Consider the following 20,736-nt stretch of genomic DNA (forward strand, 5'->3'; position numbering starts at 1 on the left):
AGCGGGTGCACCCCGTCTCCTTTGCGAATCTCTAAGGAATTTGTCAAGGCAGAGAGGATCCTTTGTCATTATGCTGATGGCGTTGGCCTTTCCATTTTGGAGGATGGTGTACTGGTTCGTTGTCTGAATGCCGGCGCGTTGGATGGCCTCTTTGATCTATTTCCCAGTGTAGGCGCAAACTCCTATTTTCCCGACCGATCAAAGCACCGTTTTTTTTGTTTTTTTTTCTGGGGGGGGGGGGGGGGGGGGGGGGGAGGGGGGCCGGAAATTCGTAAGTATACTATTCTCCCATTCTTTCGTGGGCACCGGGGGGTCCACCCATGTCAAGTTGCCCTCCGAGAAGGGGGGAGGGGGAGGGGTCGACTTTGTAGGGGGGGGGTGGGGGGGGGGGGGGCCGCCCTTGTCGCCTCCCCCCCCCCCCCCTTTGGATCCGCCACTGTCCACTTGTTTAGAGCGGCCCGATGTCTCAAAGCCACGTTGGCGTTTCCTTCCCTAGGATGGAGGCGGCCACTCGGTATCGTCTGCCGCATCGCCAAAGCGCGCCAGGTTTGGAACAATCTCACCGGTCTGCGCCCGTTCGAATTCTTGGGGTGGCACGCCGCCATCTTGCACCGGCGTGCCACCATCCTGGGTCTCTGGCCATTTCCAGGTGTTGCCTCGTCGTTGCGGCTCCTGACTGGGAGTGAGCTGTTTCACTGCTTGTCTATTGTCATCGCGCGACGTTGTTCTTCCTGTCTGTTGCTGAGATTGATCTCACCAGCCAGCAGTGGTAGTTGATGAGGTCTGGTTCCTTCCACGCTGATGCCTTCAAGCGCAGTTGAAGTGGCGAGACCACTCCGCCGGGGGTGGTGATCTTTGGTCGGACCTCAAGTCAGGTCTATCGTACGTTGCCGGAACTAAAAAAAAGAAACGACGTCCGTTACAGTGTCTTCGAAGATTTCCTCCGTTCCAAACTTCCTGCCCGGCCAGGGGTCAAGACAGCTTGTCGGACGCCCTGGCCGTCCAGTCAGGGCCCTGAAAACATTCGGTTGGTGGACCCACGCGCCAACACATGCTAAGCGAATCACGTGCGGGATCGCTGCCCCCCACGTGGGGCCATAAAAACTCTCTCCTCGATTCGAAAGTCCAGGACCCGAACCCGAGTCCCGTTCTGCTTGAAAGGATAAAACACCGAGGACGGAAACAGGACTTTCACGGAAACGTGCCTCGCCGGCCGGCTTACACAGCATGCGCAGCTGCGCGTGAGGCACGGCGACTGAGACGATACAAGAAACGCGCCTTTTCGGATGTGCACGGAAAATGGGGCAGTCTGCAAACGTTCTCTTTGTTTATAGGGAATCGGAGAACCACTTGGCGGGGTTTACCCGACGCGGTGTTCGAACCATCACATAATTATTGAGCGCTCTCGGGTCGGTTTGGGCTATTCGGAGGCATAGCAGAGTTGCTGCAACCACCGTCGTTGTCATCAAAACAAAAGTTCGTCTGGGAGACCGCGCAGGAACAAGCATTCTCAAACTGGAAAAGAATACTCTCATCTGATCCAGTCTTCGCGATGTACTCCCCGAAGGCACCAACGAAAGTCGCAGCGGAAGCAGCGATGGCATGATCCAGGTCTTCGGAACTGCAGTGTGCCGCTCGACCCGTCTCAACATCGAGCCTTGTCCGCTCCGCGCTCTCTTCGTCCTTGTCCCTCACCTCGCGCAGATCTGTGTTCTGCACAATCTTGTCCACGGATGTGTGAAGCATGCACAAGAGGTCATAGAGGAACCTGAAATAATGGGTAGATATTATGTTTTATTTTTTATGGGGCCCGAAATCCCCCCCCCCCCCCCCCCCCCACGCAGTAGATAGTTCATGTTTATTTTGTGTTGCTCGGTAGTAACGCAAAAGTAAGTGAGTAAAGTAACGAAGTAATCAATCGATTACTTTTTACGGCGAGTAATTTGTAACGGGCATCCATTAATTTTTACGCCAAGTAATTGTAACTGTATAGTTAATTACTTTTTTTTTTTTTTTAGTAACGGCGCAAGTTTGGCCCGTCCCTCTGGGGTCACCCCCACCGAGACCCCGCGTGGACCCCGTAACGAGAGATACTCAAGCCGTCTGCGGTCTTTGCAAGACGGCGGCTTCGAACTCGGCCTCGACACTTGAAAACAACGCCGAAAATCGGAACGCTGTGTCTCTAAAAAACACAAATTCTCGAAGAAAAAACCGCGATTATTTTTGTTTGAGGCTTTTTAAAGGGCCCATGAAACGAATTTTAGGCTGGAATAAATCAATTTATATTGGGATTTTACTAATAGCACATCATTCAGTAGGCCAAAAGAAAAAAAGGTGGAAAGTCAGAAGCCTGACTTTCGGTACGAACATTTGTATACACAGCGGACTATTTCGCACTTCCTTCCCTTCGAAAGCTCTCTGCCTTTTCGCTGTGATACATTCGCGGTCCCCGCAGCGCGTCACCGGGCCCAAACGCACGTCACACGACACCGGACCTCACATATTCCCTTCATCCCTAAGCTGACATTGTGGTGGAAGCTACGCGCTTGCCGGACCAATCAGCCGCCTCCCTTTCATCGCCTGACCTCATTCTCTGCGCGTGGGTATGCGCGAAGGAGCGCGATCACGTGGCCAAAGTGTGGCTGGCCCAACGAGCACGTAGCTTCCACAGCACTGTTAGCTTCGGGGTGAACGGGGTGGGGAAAGCAACTTTTGTCTGAGTTTTGAGCGACGGGCTAATCTTCTTGGGGGAGAATGGATGTGTCCGGGTACATAAACGAGAGTTCGAGAGTCCGTTTTCTTCAGCTGTTTGGTAGAATGCGCGACTTATGAGTTGAGGAGGAAAGCTAAACAGGAAAAAGTTTGAAAAGCGTTTCATGACTCCTTTAAATTAAATGCTGGGGCGCAGCTGTGTGAGCGAGCCATCTGTTGCGTTGTCGCAAAACGCAGCAGTATCCGCAGCAGTATCGGTGGCGTCGGTGGCGTCAGAACGACGCCGAGCTCTCATTGGCTCCGATTGGGAGGATAGTGGCCGATCCTTCCAATCTGAGCCAATCAGAGCTCGGCCTCGTTCTGACGTCACCGCAACTCCTGCGAAAAAAATAAGGAAAGGCCGATCGTATAATTTTGTTTCTGAACTGTTCTTATTGTAATTGTTCTGTCGTTATTTCCCATCCTGGGTGGCAGGCTATCAGCACCAGCGCACGGGCTCTCGCCCCTTTTCTTATTTTTTTTTTTTTGCTTATTTTTTTAAAAATAACTTTTGAGGCCACCTGGGGTAACGTTTCGCCTGCAAATAAAGATGATTATCATTATTGTCAAAACACCTGGTAAGACTATATATTCTAAACTGGTAGGAATGATTTTCTACTAAAGAGGGCCGATTTCCGCAAGTTGGCAACGGCTACCATCCCTAACCGCAATTCTAGCCGATCCGAGCCGATCCAATCCGGCAATTCAAGATGGACGACGACAGTTCGTTTGACACTCTCTTAGGTAAGTTCGATTCGCCTGACCGGCGTCGCGCAGCTGCACCAGTCTAAAAACCTCGACTTTATCCACAAACTCGCATAAACTAAGTTTAGCCTTACGATTTCGGCGCCGAGCGACGAGTGTTGGCGCTCGCGCCGGTCGTCGCCCTGCACGGGAATTCGGAGCGAGCGGTCAGCTGAGAATTTGGAATGTTCGGGATGCTATGCCAACTACCGATAAAACCGAAACGCTGGCGTGCGATTTGCTGCCTCTCTATTAGTGTATCGCAGTATGATTCGACGAATGGGCCATTAAAACTGCCTAGCGAAGCGGTGACGTTCGTAGCCTTTGACCACCGATCGCGCATCGTCGATCTCCGAGCAATCGGAGCGTAAATTTATGCGGTGTTTATCTCCTCTTCAGCGGCTTCGATATTTTTAGATTGTACGATTCGTCTGTCCCTCTCACCGTTACTTCGTTTTATTTTTCCATTGCTACTTAATAAGTTAAATTAAGTCTGAGGAAGTCAGCGTACTTGGGGTCTACGTGGCGTGAAATCGAAACTTGGAAAAAGTGATCTCGTATTCAAAGCTTATATACATACTTTTTTTTTTTTTCTTTCTTGGTATTCGGGACACCCTTTGTAAATGTTTTCGGAGTATAAGTTGGAAGACGGAGTTGCGATTTTTTTGAACGGTGGTGATCGTTCAGGAATTTTAGTGAAGAAGAAAAAGAAGTAGAGATGTTTTGCGGAACGCGCAGGCGAGACTCGCCAAAGCGCTGTGCGCAATCGCATAGTAGAGGCAAATTCAGACTTTCTCAATGAAATTATCGACTGCTACTATCCTTTCCCCCATACTTTTTTTTTTTTCCTCTTTGAGAGAGCGAGAATGGGAAGTGAAAATAGTTTTTAAAACAATAACAAAAAACAATTTACACATAAAAATCGTTGTGAAGCGGGGAGTTTACAGTACCAGTACACAAGTCTTTCACCGGAATGTATTATTTAAATTAACGAAATTGAATTGGGATAAAAGCCGGACTTGAGTTGTTCAAACGAAGGTTAGGTCCCTCGCCCTTTTGCATTTAGGAACTTTGTTCCATCATAATCACTGACAACTTGGGGACGCCAGGGCATGGGTTATTACGTTCGTGCTTCGTGATTGGTCCCTCGGGTTCTTTATCGCCTAATGCCGCACTCTCATTGGCTGCGGAGAGAAGATGAGACGCTCAGGACTTGCCCTGCCCTGCGTTTCTTAGGCTCTGACTATAATAATGTGTTAATTCAATCAGCGATTAACACCTTAAACAACTGAAAGGTCTGCAACACCAGCTCTCGCACTACACTTGCTGAACGTGGTTTTGTTGTACTATCGCGCTGTATTTCGTTGTTTTATGGGCACTTCTTCGCAACAGACATTTGTTCCATCTCTCCCAGCTATAGCTCTTTTGACTGCCTTTGTTGCTTAGATTGCGACGTGACCTTGTCGAGCTGCCATTTCAAGCACATGCTTATTACAGACTTTTTTTTTTGTCTGAAATGAAGAATAGACTACTATACGACGTGTCTAGACACATACACATCCTTGTATGTGGCTGCTGAACAAACGATACAACTTGATTTAGTTTTGATACTTTGTTTGTTTTGTTTTTTTTGTTTTAGTGTTTTTTTGTTTTGTTTTTATATTACAAGAACGTCTATATCTATCTGAGCAGAAAGTGTAACGCTGGGCTTCACTGAGAATGAAAGTTTTATTTTGCCGAGGAATCGCAAGGACATACAGAATGGACTCTGGAATTACCTTGACTGTAATGATGCAGATAATGGGCATAATAATATTGTTTTTTTTTTTTTGTTTCATTTGTCATCTTAATGACTATCTTACTAAGAATTGTGTGTGATCAGAAAGAATGTAACATCCTTATTGGATTCTGTGTGGGAATAACTTGCAGCCCAAATTTGCCATCTGATTTCTTCATACTTGCCCCGCAGACATTCTGATTTTCTACAACATCGCTTATGTGTATAGTAGTATTTTTCGTTCAAACGAATGTCTGTTTTTTAGTTAGCATTAAAATAAATATCTATTCCATTTTTTTTTTAGCTGTAGCCTTTTCTGTCTGCTTGAACAATTAAGTGACAGCTCGTTGCTGTCAGCAGATGCTACGTGCTCGATGCTGCAAACGAAGGCACTTGTCAACTACAGGAAACTCGCACTCTTCAGTGTGACAGTTTAAAAGGATACCGTTCGAACTGCCCCAAAGCTTTGTCTCCACGAAGCACGACGCTCTATGAAAAAGTACAACTTTTCGAGTCAAAGTGTGTTGGCTGCTCTTACCAGCTGCAGAAAGCAATGAAATGTGCTTCTGTGGCAGTTTCTTTAGGGTGTGCATTGAAGGCCATGTTTATGCGTTAATGATTCTGTATTACCTCTTGTTTTTCATATTCACCTTGCATTGCTTTCTGTTCTTACGGTCCGTAGTTCATACTCGCTTCAGGTAACCATTTGAAGTGTCGTAAATAAATCTTGAGCACGGGCTGACAAGTTTCAGCATTAGGTATTCGGTTCCAGAAAATTAGCCCTCACAACTGTCATTGAATCTTCGTGCAGGGAAAGTTGACTATAGTTTTCTCCACTTTATGTGCGTGCAAAGCTGGAAATACTAGCACAAGCCTGTTGCCTTTGAACGACACTTGCACTCAACGAAGGCACGTGCTTGGCAGGGACGCTGCAAGTTATACCTTCTGCTATGCTTGTACTCAAAGTGAAACGCAGTATAGAGTGAAACTCGAGGGGTTTTCTAGACAACAATGATCTATGGGCCTTGCTGTTATCAATTAGCCCTTCAAACACCTAAGGATCACCTTGTCAGAAATTCTAAGCAAGTTGCAAGAACAAGGGAACGAACCTTGCATCTGGGAGAATCTGAATGTTTGTTTTTCATGCTGCTTTTGCATTCGTCATCTGCAGTGTTAAACTTTTTTTTCTGCTAAGGGCTATTCAAACGGAACACCTTTTCTGCTGTCACAGCATCTGCTGTACCAGAAGTAGAATTTTCCCTCCAATTTCGTTTTGTTTTGGCATGTTTTTTTTCAGCCTGTGTGAAAGCTTGCCTCCACTTGCATCCTTGGACAGCCACTGGCATGCTCTGCTGGCTGTTTTTCAGAGCCTCCGCCGTTGTTGTCGGTCCCCAATCTCCCGAAAACAAGAAAGGACGGAATACAACAGTGAGGAGATGGGGAGGCAAGCCATGCTCTCTGCATAGTTGACGTCCTCGCTAAAAACAGATGCGCGCGCTCTGCAACTTCTACGCTTTTTGAGAAGCCCGCGCATCTTTTTTGCCGTGCACACAATCTCCTGCGTACTGTTTGGACGGCCGTTTAAAGGAACACCGATGAGGTATTTAAGCTCGCCGAGATTTTTATTTGTACATGACATATGAGAGCCCAACTACCCAGAGCACAATTTGCGGCTCGAAATTCGTTTTCTTTTCGCCCGAAAAGCGTCGATTGAGAACCGGCCAGTTTGAATCGCGCTCACCCTCTCCTCTGTGGTCACGTGCCGTTTCCTATGGTTTAGACACAACCACCAAAGATAATCAAAGTCGTGGATCACCGAAGGCACACACTCAATACTAAAAATGGACAGAAGATTTGATACCCATTTTTTGTGCCTTCTGAAATGATGCAAATATGTTAATTGAAAAAAAAAAAAAAAAATTGCACAGTTATGTGATTTTTTGTAACTTTCCCCTCCTCTATATTTCTTCTTCCTCCCTAGTCCAGTTTTGGTTTCGAGCAGTTGCGTTTTTTTACTTTATTAAAAATATATGTGATGCTATAGCAAAGTATTGATTGGATAGTCTTCTGACAACCATAATTGGTGGCCTGGCCAAAAATAAAAAAAAAAAATTGTTTTGGTGGTGTCAGTGTTCCTTTAAAGGGATACTGCATCAAACTTTTAGTGCCCATTGTCTAAATGTCAACCATGTTATGGCCACTCCATGGAAACCCCAATTTTTCGTTTGAAAAGACACCAAAACATTATTTAAAAGGGACGAGCCGTGTCGTTATGTCACTCTGAACTTAAAAACAGTGCCGCTCCGTGGAAGCACGGTGGCAAGCTGCGTGTGCGCAACCCCCGTCGAATCGGATTTCCCCGCTCTCCCGGCCTATTCAATTCCTGCGGGGAGTAGGGAGGGTGGGGCAGCTAAATTGGCTAGGTTGTAAAGCGTTGAGGACACCATGTAGTGGAGCTCATAACAACGCTAGCCCACAAGCAGCTTTGCCCATGCTGGGCCAGTCGACGTCACGTCTCCCAGGATGTATCGCGCTTTCCGACGGCTGATCTTCGAACGTTCACTTGAATTAGTCCTTTGAAACGAAAAAATAAAGCCATCCGTTCAAGATGCAAGCGTGTGATTATCATTAGCTGAGTAAGTCTATCATGTTTAACTTGTTTCGGAACATGAGACGTATATTTTAAGTTACTATTCGGCATTCCTCTAAGGGCGTTCTAAACAGGATACAGCAAATTCTGTCACGGCAAAACGAAACCTGCAGTTTCTAAAAAGATCAAAGTTGGCGACCTGCCTTTCCGTTTTCAGTTTGGACATTAATTGCACAAACAGCATGGCTTTCCTCTCTACCTGCTTTCTGCCGTCTTTTCCTCTTTCTTGTTTTCGTGAGATTGGGGATTAAAAGCGACGGTGGAGGTCTTGACAACAGCCAGCAGAGCCTGCTAGTGGCTTTCTTGACCCACGTGATGGGTGCGCTCTAAGCATCTGTCCATGGGCATGAGCAAAGCTCAGCTTTCGACCCTGACAAAATAAAACAAAAAATGTGCAAAGGCGGTTTGGAATTGGAGGAAAAGCTCAACTTCCAATAGGTACCAGGTGCTGCGACCGTAGAAAGCTTGTCCCGTTTGGACGGCGCTCTCCCGTCGCCGTGCCCGAGACGTGACCAGGTGCTTTGGCGTCCGTGCGCAGCGCGTGCGACGAACCCGCTGAGCCGGGACCTGGACGTGGCCGCGGTGCAGCAGCTCTGCGACCGGATCCTGGTGGAGCGGGACGGCACCAACCACGCGCTGCGCTTCCTTGCCCACAAGATCCAGTCTCCGCAGGAACGGGAGGCCATACAGGCGCTGCTGGTGAAGCCGTAGCACGTCTCCTCACCAAAGCCAAAGTCGCACCCCTCGTACATGACACAAAAGACGCGGTGTTCGCTGCGGACATGCCCTGAGCACTTTGGAAGCATGCATGCCTCGAACATGACTGCAGACCGTCTTTTGTACGACGTGTCGGCAGCGGGACTGCGGCTTGTAAGATGCAGGAATAGTGCACCCGGGTGGATAGGGGACACGCTTGTTGACCTGTTTGTATCGGCCATTTTTCCTACACAAGGATCCGTTTACACCAGTATTCTTCTGATCCTATACGTGCGGATTTGTTTGTATCAGTTTTTCAGTTCGTTTGTATGTATTATTCTTTTGTCTTTTACTACCTTTGGCAGTATGCTTCCTTTTTTCCTTCATCAATATCCCCAGAGATAAACTTTCTTCGATCGCACGCCGAAAGTTAGCCCACTTCATATTTTCACCCGATTTGCTTTTGGCTTTAGGTGGGCTCTCTTTCGGGATATGACGGTAGTGTGGGGTAGGTCGGTATAGCCTAGGGAGATCACCGTAAAATACCGGGCAAGCGCCCACTCAAACTTTGGAGAAAATCGCAAAAATCGGGGATGGGCGCTTGTCCAGTCATCAATTTTACATATAAATGTACTGTGCGTATTTTCTCAAATCTCACAAATTTGGTAATGGGCGGTAGACAGATTCATGTAGCATAGGCTAGGGTAAGATACACAGCACACCAGAGAAACACCTAGCTTGGGACACGTTTGGCAATCCTAATGGCCGAACTTCGGCCTAATGCGGTGTTGCTCCGAGGCGTTAGTTAGTGTCAGAGTACTTTCCCTTGTCATTTCCATGGCTTGCCACGTAATTGCGAAGGTGCCAGGCTCGAGTTAAGGATTCTACGTAGGAACTGAAGAACCAGCAGTGAGGTCTAACTCCCGCACTTCTTTGCAATGTAGGCCAAAAGATGCCAGATGGCAACCAAACTACCAGCGGTAAAGACACCTGTTTGGCGAGTTAGGGCCAAGATACCCAGTCTAACCAAAGAAGACCAAGCTTGGCCCTACCTGGGCTTTTTCGGGCTTTTTAAGACCCTAAATTCTCAGACAAGAACCAAATTTTGCTCCAAAGAACTGTGCTGCCTGTCACTAAATGAGCTGTGCTCGAGAGCAGCGTGCCTCCCTCCCTTTGCGTTAGGCGGGTTACTGGTTTGTTCTTCACAGCTTTTCTGGTAGCTAAAGGGTTTTTCTCTTTCACCCCAACTAGCTGAGCACAGCTTATTGCTGTAAAGATAGAAATATTGTATATGATGAGGAGAATGTCTTACAAATACTGTATACATGTTTGCAAGCCCTGCTTCAGGGCGCTGCCATCTTGCTCGGCTGGGGTGCGCTTGGTCGAGTCATAATCCGATTACGAAGCCTTGCTAAGGCGTCGTAATCGGATTACGGCCGCGCCCAAGAGCGCACCCCACTGAGGAAGATGGCGGCGCCCTAAGACCGGACTTGCAAACGTGTATAGTCTCTCTATATAGTAATGCCACTTTTTTAGGAAAAAAAAACATTTGTCAATACCTTCTTTCTGTTAGTACTTAAAATTCTTCTACCAATATTGTACCACACATACCTAAACTTTGCTTTGCTTTATATCTTTCTTTTATCAGTCTTTGATATATAGATATTTTCTTTTATTCAGTGTCAGGTCTGTGGATTCTTAGTGAATGCAAACAATTCCAATCACTTCCGCTTGTCCCGTACGGTTACTGGGCCTTTTTTATTAGTTTACAATTTGTCCAGAGACATTGTTGTGGTTAGCAGACTTCTATTTGGAGACATACCTACTTATTTTTCCGGTGGATGGAAAGAGGGACTAGCAACGAGAAGTTTCAATTATCGGCGGTTTGGGACAACACAGGGGCGGGTCTTTTTCCAGGTTCTGGAAGAGTGTGCCACCAGATGTGGAGCCAAGTTCCAGGACGAAGTGTTCAAGTTCCGCTTCCTCAACGAGCTCATCAAGGTCGTCTCGCCCAAGGTATGCCGACGTAGTTTGTCCCCCATGCCCGGCGCTCTTGTTACTCTCGCGCCACAAAACTCCTTATCATCATCATCATCATCATCTCCTATGCTAAATTCTCCAGTGCATGTCGTGTCGTCCTTGCCTCCACCCGTTGCATTTCCGTTTCAGTACCTGGGAAACCGTGCCTCCCAGCGGGTGAAGCAGAAGATCATTGAGATGCTCTACCGCTGGAGCATCGAGATGAAGCACCACTCGAAGATCCAGGAGGCGTACCAGATGCTCAAGAAACAGGGGGTCATTGCCGTCGACCCTGTTTACGTCATCGAGGTGAGGGCAGCCGCTTCGCTCTTTTTTCTGCTGCCTGATCCACATTGTGGGAGTACAGATCTCCTTTGTGTGATCTGACAGAATGAGAGCAGTGGGAACGTCTCTCGGTTGTCCCGCCTCCAGCTGCCATTCTCATGCTATCTGTGATTATAGTTTCTCATTTTTTTCAGACATTTTGGGGCAGAAGCGTCTAGTTCCCCAACTCTTCGCACATTTTGCAATGTCGGTTTTGGGAAAGCCATGATTGCAAAATAGAACATCTCACCGTCTGTTGCCACAGTGGTCACATTGCTCGTGTAGCTGACTGATACGCGTGTTATCTTGAACGTTAAAGGAACAGATTCGTGGGAAGCTTCTGGTTTGTTCTTTTGCTGCCCTGAGTGAACGAGCAACAGATTTTTCTGCTCTTCCAGGATTGTGAACCCAACCCTCCACCTGCTCCTAGGACCCAAAGTGCGGTGTTTGAAGATGAAGAAAAGTCTCAGGCAAGCTTCTCTGCTTACAATTGGTCACTGTGCCATAAAGCTGATTTGTTGATTTGTTTGGAAGCTGGGCTTATCGTTTTTGAGAGATAGCTACCACAGAAAATAGGTGTTAGCCTCTCTTTCCAAGCCATAATCGTCTATTGAAATAACCTTTTCCGAATTCGAAGTGGGCTCTTCAGAGTGTCGTGTCTAACAATGCGTACAAAAGACTTGTAAAAGTGTGCGCCAAGATATACCTTCTTCGTTTTTTTTTAATTCTTTCCTCGTTGTAAATGTTAGCATCAAGTTTGCCGTACTCGTGACTTTTTGCAGCTTTCGAAGGGAACTCGAACAGTGTTGAAGTTTTTCACTATTTCTTGTCAGCACAAGGCCTAGCTGTACTCGCTGAAACAGTTGATCTGATTTCTCTGCTGCAGATGCTTCAGAAACTACTGCAAAGCAAAAATCCAGAGGACCTTCAAGCAGCCAACAAGCTTATTAGGAACATGGTTAAGGAGGCAAGTGCTTTGATCTAACAGAGTTTTCTGGGTGCGCATACCCATGAGCAACCTTAAAGGGACCATGAAATGAAAGCTGGCCGTTGACACTGGTCCTTGCATGCAGTGTTTTTCTAGCTTTCTTTTTCCTGTTTTGCTACTACTGAGGTTTGTGTCTTCTCTGTTTTCAACATCCTACAAGCCGAACGAAGTAGATTATCTGTCGCCAGAATATCTGCTTCGGAATTCAGAAGTGGCGACAATTTTAAGGGTCTGTGCAAGCGCAAATGTATGCTATTTGGACAAAGAAGGTGCTGCGAGCATTGCACGCATGTTCGCAGGCGGACAGGCGAATGGAGCTGCTCGCGCGGCGGACGGTGGAGATCGAGACAGTCCACAACAACGCAAAAGTGCTCAAGGACATGCTGAACAACTACCGTCCCGGAGATACCTCAGCGGAAGAGAAGGAACTGATGAAGGTGAGATCCTCTCGCCATTTTTTGCTTTCGTCAGAAACCTAGCGTTGATCTCAGCTTGTCGAATTTCTCTTGTATGATTTCCTGCTGACCGCTTTTATCTGAGGTGTTGCCGCTCGATACTGTGTCCACTTTGTTCGATGCGAGAATGATGTCGCGAGAATGCGACGGCGTACTGTGCCTCGGCACATTTTTGGCACTGTGTCTGTTCATCACTGGTCGACGTTAGCTTTAGTGGAAGACAATATTTTTTTTTTATTTACTGAACAGATGATTTGAATAAGGCTGTGAAGATTTTCGTGCATGTTCCAAGTAGGTCAGTGCTCGAAAGTATCTAAATGAAGGGAGACAAAGAATGCACTGTAAGGGTGTTGGGGTTTGCTGATAGTGGGCGATAGCGAGTTTGTCTACCAAATGAGATTAGGTGAATTCCTCTGGTTGAACGACCTGTTGCGAGAGCGCCACACTTAGGCCCATCTTGAAGTGAACTGTTGCCAGTTGCTTTGAGCCATTTTGCTGACCATACGTTAGAAACATGCCAGAGGACCTCGCAATTTGACGAAAATTGGTTTAAGAAATGAGGCATGTGCTTCACCGAGCACACAGATCCTTATTGCTGGAACAAGTCAGTTTCCACGGTATCGGTCGCCTACAATTTCTTCACAAAGTTACTAACTGCATGACATTGGTTTTAAGAGTTCCTCTTGCATTTAACCATGGATGTGATTGGTCGTGTGCGTAAATAACATCTTAGACAATCAAAATACCTTAACCGAGACATCTTGTAATTTTATCTTGTAGTTCTTCAAAAGTAAATTTTTTCTCATACAAACATCAGTATGTTCACTGTAGATGAATACCTCAAATACCTGTTCCACTTTTTTGAAAATGACTTCAACTTTGCTTTAGTACATACGTATATCTTTTTAGTCCTTTAGTGTCAGTATAGGCAGGTTCTATTGTACTGATATTACTTCAAACCAAGTGTGTACCAGATTGGAATCTCAAGGTGTGACCTTGAGCTTGGAGGTAGAGTCCCTCCACATTGCGTGAAATTTTAATGTAATTTTATTGATTGCATGGCGTTTCAGGAACTGTTCGAAAGCTGTGAGCGTCTACGCCCGAAGCTGTTTAGGCTTGCCGGGGAAATGGAGGAAAAAGACGAGGGCTTGAGTGAGTGCGTCGACCGCTTTGTCCTACAATATGACTAGCGTCCCAATTGACCCTTTCTGAAATCCAATGCCCTCTAGTGACTCCAATAGCAGTTTAACAATTTTCCATACTAGTGTTGTGCAAATTTACGAATTTTTTTAATAATAGTTTTAAATAATACGCTGTCCAGTATTTGCTTCAAGGTGAACTGCGATATTCATATACTTTTCCAAGTGTTGATTGCGACGGGTTAGCCCCGTTGAGTGTGCTTCTCACCGAGCGCCAGTGCACTGCGGGGAAGCAATGCCGCGGAGCTCGCAGGCTCTGTTGGTGTATTGCTTCCCCGCAGTGTGCAGGTGTTTGGTGAGAAGCGCACTCAGGGGGTAGAAGCTGAGCTAGTTGGTGGTACATATTACAACGGTTACAACATATTACAACAAAAAAAAAAACCACCCCAGTTGATGAAACATCAGACAGATGCCTTAACACCACTCTTAGGGATTTTCAAACAAATTGCATGGGCCTCACCTTTACATGCGAGCTTCCCGCTGATAACACTATCAGGTTTCTGGATTTGGCCTTAGACTTCCAAAAGGAACACGTTTGTTGGAGGTACGAAACGCGATCGGGGAAAGGGTTCCTTCCTTTTGACTCAGAACATTCGAAAAATGTAAAGCAAGGGGTCGCCACCACAGCTCTCACAGCTAGCCTCAGAAAAACATGTTCACATCAGATGGGACGAAGCTTCAAGACCTAAATCTCCAGACTCCATAAGGCCGGGTATCCGAGACCCTTCTTAGCCTCCATATGTGAAAAACTTTGCCAAAACATCAAGAGATCCAGCCAAAAGAATGACTCTAACACACGGAAAAAGGTTCCTAGATCACCTTTCGCGGTGGTTCCGTATATTCATGGAGTCACACATAGATTGAAAAAGATTGCCACAAGGCAGGGCGTCAAAGTAGTGTGCTCGGCACCATACAAGGGATATGCCATGTGCCGGAAGGTTAATCTAGGGGAGGCCAACAACACCGGCACTTGCAACACCAAACATAAGAATAAGTATGTCTAATGCGAAAAGGGAGCTGTGTATAACATACCACTGTCATGTGGGCGTGTGTATATTGGACAAACGGGAAGGTGCGTGAACGATCGAGCACGTGAGCATGCAGCAAACATAAGAGCCCTAACAGGGCCGGGGCATTTAGCCGCTCATTGTCGAGCATGCACGTGCGAGGCCAAGCTCGACCTGGGTACCATATTAGCTCACCACAAAGACCAGCTCGCCCGTGAAATACTTGAGGCCTTGGCCATAGAAGATAAAGAAGAAAATTGCGTTAGTACACCATCTATTGCGCTACAGGAAAACGAAAAAAGATTCCTCCAGAAAACCAGTATCCGGGATGGAACAGAAAAATCAAGTAGGAAGAAGAGAAGGTAGCCACAACGCCAGTAGACAATGAGAGGAAAACGAAGAATCTTTATTAAATAGTTGGTAGTCCAGCGATCACCTGTCTTTACTCCTTTCTCCCTAATTTCGTAGTTCAGCTGGTTTAACCGTTGTAAAAAGCGCACTCAATGGCACTACCCGCCGCGATTATGCGAAAGTTTATGTTAGGCAGCGATGTCTTGAGTCAGCCCGCGTTCATCATTCGTGCTTGTTTTCTTTTTTTACTGAAATTTGAAATAGAAGAAAGAATATTTGCAAATAGGAAACAGATTTATAAATCCACTCGATTAGAAACTGTGACAAATCTATCGTTTACATGCTGCAGTTCATATTGGTAGTTATATTAAAATAACTAAGCTTAGAAGTGCACAACCGAAAGGTTGGGAACGACCTTCATGAGTTCAACTGAATTTTCGTTTTCGTTAATTTTCGTGCAACAGTAGTGAAAGACTGAGAAACTATTCAATATTCGATTAAAAAATATTCCACCAAAATCACTATTTGCTTCGAACTTGAAATCCACTATACTCACATGACTATGCCATTCTAGTGACAAGAACAAAAATGCGGTGTTCTATCGAGTACCGTCACTTCCATATGTGAACAGCAGCTGAGAATGCTTTCCTTGCCGTACAGTTCATGACACATTTCTGTCGGCTGCGTCCATGGCAACCAAATTTACGGCGACGATTAAGACGCTGGGACAACCGCGGCTTGTGATTCTTTTTTAAAAGCTACTTCTTGCATTGCTTGTCACGTGTGCGGTGAACAGTTTTTCTGGTGACTATATTGTTGGTGCCGTTTCGGTCATTTTTTAACGGAACCTATCAACTGTCTGATCCAGGCTCGCTAACATGATGCATTTTGGAATTCCTTACACCATTGCCACATCCGGAAAACCAAAATCAAAAACATCGTAAGAATTAGCACGGAGAATGCCATGCAGGCAGAGCAGGGGCGGCGGGGAAGCCTCAAAGATGGCGTGGAGGCTCAGTAGTTCCCGCGGCCGCCGAGAGATGGCGCTAATAACGAATAAGGTCCATTGAACTTTGTTTCTTTGGGATTGCCAGACGAGATTTTGACGGCCAATGACGAGCTGACCAATGTCATCAACGTCTACAAGAGGGCCATGGGCCTGGAAATGACTGTCAATGGAGGTGCTGAGGAAGGCATACCGAAAGGCAAGTTTTTCCCCTTGCCCTATCTTACTCGTCTATTGTTTTATGCCTTGTCTTGCTTGTTTATTGTTTTATGCACTCCCTGGTATTTTCAAGAAGCCCAAAACAAGCTTTCTTAGGGGGTTATATACCAAGAATTCAACATTCATATGGCTTCTGAACCTATAATTAATGACTATTAATAATATCATTATTACCAATAATAGTAATATAATTTTTAATCGTCAGCCACGGCATGGAATTGAAGTTTAACAAACTTGGCGAGCCATTTGTGTTTGTTTCTCTGGAATATAGTTTCAAACTGCAAAGGAAAGAAAAGAAAATGAGTTATTGTTGAGTTTTTGCATATGGCATAAGTTTATTCTGACTATTTCAGCAAAAAACATTGATTGGTTTTATTCAATATTTGTTAAGACTAAAGAGCAATTGCAAGCTGCACAGCATACTTCGTTGGCGTCTAAAAATCCCCTTGCCATGTCACTCAACTTCTTATTGAATGAGCTTTCTCGTGGTCTATAGAGGCACATGAATTTGCAGATCATACTTCCAAGTTGACAGCTTGTAATGGATAAGCTTCGGCCTACCCAATTGCCCAAATCATGAAAGGAGAACAGCGGGAAAATAAACGAGGGACGAGTAGAAGAGCTAATTAGAGACACGGCACTGACTAGCAACTGAAAGTTTATTTGTGCCTCGTCAATAGGGGTGAACTTTATCATGACTTGTGGCAAGTTTGTTTGATCGCAGATAAGCGTGTGCGTGGAACCGTTTTGACAAGTTGTTTGTGTGTTGTTTTCTGTTTATTTTGTGTTTTGTGCACAAATAAACTTTCAGTTGCTAGTCAGGGCCGTGTCTCTAATTACCTCTTCTACTCGTCCCTCGTTTATTTTCGCGCTGTTCCCCTTTCAGTATGTCAAACCAACTCGCCCAACTTTATGTGTTGTTGCCTAAATCACTAGTGAGGCCCTTATCAGACGATGGAGTTGTTATAATAATATGTGTACCTCCACCAAGCTCAGCGGTCTGTAAAGCGAACCATGCAACAGTTAATCACGGTACTGCCGCAGCCCGTGCTTCAATGGCTCAGGGGGCCTCCCTGCTGGACCTGGGGTCACCGCAAATGGCCGAGAGCGGAGGACGCAGACAATCGCAGAGCGACATGTGCCTGCTGGACGACCAGCTACTGGCACTCGGTGAGCGAGGGACGGGACGGGTCTACGTTCCGATTTCAAGGGACATTTAAGGGCGCCGGGCAGCAATATTGGGTAGGAATGTTTTTCACCTTGCACAAGCTTACTGGCACTAGAGTTACTGGATTCTGGGAAAGTAGTGCCATTGCCTTTCCTGCTTGCTGGCCGGACACAAACAGATACTAACACACAGGCGGCCAAACCTTGCAAGTTAATTGGCCGATCAGTCTCAGTTGCCATGGCAATCGCCATTTTGGTCCATTCGAATCTTCGAAGCTTCGAAAGGGTCGTTCTGGACCACTCGCACCAAGATCGCTATGGAGCATCATTGTACTGAAAACATTTCTGGCCAGTATAAGCATCTTTGGCACTGTGCATGCGATCCACTTATCAATCATGCTTATCTCCACAGGTCTCTTACAACAATATTGTTGTTCTTGCAATATGGGAAAGTTATTTTCCAATACCGCCAAACATCGGCACCACGTGTGCTGGCGGTGCCAAGATGTGCTCTCGTTTTGTCGTTGTGTGGATAACCAAATCTCGGTATTCAAGAAACGTCTCTCTAAAGCTACCTGTCACTAGGGAATTTAGGTCGGCTCACCAAGAGGGGAAAGGTCATGGAGAAACTGCTCCTTCCATGAACCAAAATGGTGACCATAAGGGGAGCTTGGTGCTACTTTCCCAGGATACAGTGACATGAACTGGCACTTGTGGGACCCAGTGTCACCCGACATGGCAGCTTTAGCTGCCAGAGTCGCGCTACGTTTTTCCTCGCACCACCTCTTGCCGTGATTTGTTTTGCACTGTACCAGAGGAACCGGCCAAGCTGGTTCAGTTTCTGTAGCAACCAATAGAGCCAAACAAGGCCAACAATTGCCGGAGTAGCGTTTGGATATTTTGGAGCACCACCCAAATCCTTATCGTCTGCTCCTTTTGCTTCTCGTGTAGCACGAAATTCAAATTGTCAGTGCGCGTCTCTGCGTGCGTTGAATGTGCGGTAAGTGAGGCACTCGGAGCTCAGATGTGCCAGTGCTCGTATGCCAGCCATGCTTTTACTTGGCTTTTTCTCACTTCTGCCGACTTTTAATGCGTTTCAACGAACGAATGGGGAGGTAAAACGAGCCGTACTGATAATGAGGTCGCCAGGCACCACTAGCAGCTTGGCTACCATGGTAACCTCCAGGCCCAAAATGGAGATCACTAAATGCGCATACTATCTATGGGAAATAGTTGTTTATAACATTGTCAAAATTTTTTCAAGCCAATAAAGAGAGAGTGATGTGCGAAATAAAGTAGGAAATATATGGAATGGCCGAGAGATTTTAAGAGGTTTTTAAGCGCACGGCCGTAAGCGGTCACAAGTGTGCAAACCTGTCTCAACAAATGCATGCAAAAACAAACAGAATTAACCAAAATTATTCTGCAGGAATCAACGATCCCGCGCCAGCTCCACCGTCCGCCACCACCGCTTCAACCGGCGTCAACGCCACCAACGTCGGCTCCACGATGGCCGAGCTGGGGACGATCTTCGGAGCCGCCCCGTCGCCGGGCAATATCGGCGGCTCACCGGGGAACTTTATGAGCTTCGTCGGTTCGGGGCCGTCGGCCGCGCTGGCCGGTCTCGGCGTGCGGATGGGACCGGGCGGCTACTCGCCGGCGCACCAGGCCGGGCCGCCGCAGATGCTCACCCCGTCGACTGCGTCGGTTGCCGGAATGTCGCCGCTGAAGCCGTCACTGGTCGCGATTGGCCAGACGGTGGCTGCTGGCAGCGGTGAGGGGAGCGGTTATCACTCTGTTATCGGTGGATTTACGAGGCTCGGCATAGTGAGGTGTTACAGAAACATGATAATGTGGCCAGATATCTTTCCAAGAAACTTTGTTTCTTGACAGGAGCCTGGCAAGGGGCAAGATTTACATGCAACCAATCATAACAATAAAAAAAAAAAAAAAAAAAAAATAGTGTAAAATTGGAAAGTAGGTACGTAAATGCAGGCGTTCTAGATTGATTCCCATTTCTATGCTGGGGCAAGCCAAATTATTGTCGTTTGTTGGTTGAGCAAGTAATGCTTCAAAGTGGCAGGACCTCTCCATAATAGTAAAGTTAACTTTTTTTTTGGAAGAATCTTCATTAGATGATCAGTATGCTCACTATATCAGCCCATACCAGTACGGTTGCAAGCATTCTTCAGCTACGCATCTTTATTCATACTTTTGACATGTCTTCACTAAGTTTCCAACCCATCCAAAAATTCACTGTTTTTCTCAAAGCTCTGAAAACGCGACGAATGACAGAACAGCAACGTCCCCATACATGCAGTTGTGCGGCCACACGCAGTTGCTTCGAAGTAAACATTGCATGTGTTACGAACTTCTCAGCTCGGTGGTGTCTCTTGCTTACGCCTCTACAACGAGAGGGTGTTTAGTTCCAAAAAGGGCCTATAAAGAGTCTCCACTGAGTTTTACCTTACACAGAACATGCTTGGGGCTAGGGTTTCATCAAGTAGAAGCCAGAAAAAAGTCGAAGTGTAACACAAAAGTAAAACACATAATTTCCCTGCTTTGTGGGACAATATGTATTGGTGTACGACTAGTATACATATTCAATTTCTCCGCAAGTTTATTGGAAATTATTTTTCATGTAGATTTTGGCATATGTAAGATAAAGAAGAGGGGTCTTTCAATCAGAAAATGCAGTAAGCATAAAAAAATTTCAGTGCAAATCCTTTGCACCTTGAGAGGTCAAGCACCTTATATTTCTTTTTTTTTTTTTTTCATCTTGTAGTTTTGGGTGGTGCACCTGCCCCGTCAAAGTCCAAGGGCCTTGAAGAGATCGACGCTTTAGGCCAGTCCCTGATCAAGCAGGCTTTGCCACACCACCCAGGCTCCCAGGGGGACTTTCCAAAGTGAGTGCTGGGACCCTAATCCTGCAAGGCAGGACCAAGCGGGACCAAGTCGCCGCCTGCTGCAATAGACCGATCTCACCAAGCGTTCCACGGATGCGTGACGCCGCCATTACGGTAGTTCATAGGAGGCACATGCCAGTTCACGAGATACCTCATGCCGCCTCATGCTCTGCTCGCGCAGACCTCCAGCGGGGTTGTCGCACGTGCAGAAAGACTACAGATCCCACGATGCATGGCGGCAGCGGTGGCGTTCTCAAACTACATGGTGAGATTGGTCTATTGGTCCGTGGCGTCGAACTGGCCAACCGCTGTAGGTGGCTATGGCCCTTTCCCTCGGGGTCCCGCCTGGTCCCGCCATGTAGATATGGCCCCTGCCTTGCCATTTTCCAAGGCACCGTCTTCAGGAGGGTTTGTTCTTAGGCCTTTGAGTGCCGCAGTTTCAGTTTCGGTTTGCTTCCTGCCACTCCCAACTGGGCC

The 20,736-nt window shown here is 46.6% G+C and overlaps 1 protein-coding gene across 1 annotated transcript in view; it reads left to right on the top strand.

Moving 5' to 3' along the window:
• Nucleotides 1–3,454: 3,454 nt before the first annotated feature.
• LOC8025997 (ADP-ribosylation factor-binding protein GGA2) overlaps nt 3,455–20,736 on the top strand; it is a 28,346-nt gene continuing 11,064 nt past the window's right edge. The window contains exons 1-12 of the mRNA XM_029969692.4: nt 3,455–3,495; nt 8,461–8,621; nt 10,536–10,634; nt 10,788–10,946; nt 11,360–11,431; nt 11,848–11,928; nt 12,249–12,386; nt 13,475–13,556; nt 16,056–16,166; nt 17,231–17,356; nt 18,783–19,127; nt 20,139–20,259. Coding sequence (XP_029825552.2) covers nt 3,462–3,495; nt 8,461–8,621; nt 10,536–10,634; nt 10,788–10,946; nt 11,360–11,431; nt 11,848–11,928; nt 12,249–12,386; nt 13,475–13,556; nt 16,056–16,166; nt 17,231–17,356; nt 18,783–19,127; nt 20,139–20,259 — 1,529 coding nt within the window. The 5' untranslated portion in view covers nt 3,455–3,461. The remainder of the gene's footprint in view (nt 3,496–8,460; nt 8,622–10,535; nt 10,635–10,787; nt 10,947–11,359; nt 11,432–11,847; nt 11,929–12,248; nt 12,387–13,474; nt 13,557–16,055; nt 16,167–17,230; nt 17,357–18,782; nt 19,128–20,138; nt 20,260–20,736) is intronic.

The sequence above is a fragment of the Ixodes scapularis genome, unplaced genomic scaffold (assembly GCF_016920785.2).
Source record: "Ixodes scapularis isolate PalLabHiFi unplaced genomic scaffold, ASM1692078v2 PGA_scaffold6__148_contigs__length_123643588, whole genome shotgun sequence".
In the NCBI taxonomy this organism is placed as follows: domain Eukaryota; kingdom Metazoa; phylum Arthropoda; class Arachnida; order Ixodida; family Ixodidae; genus Ixodes; species Ixodes scapularis.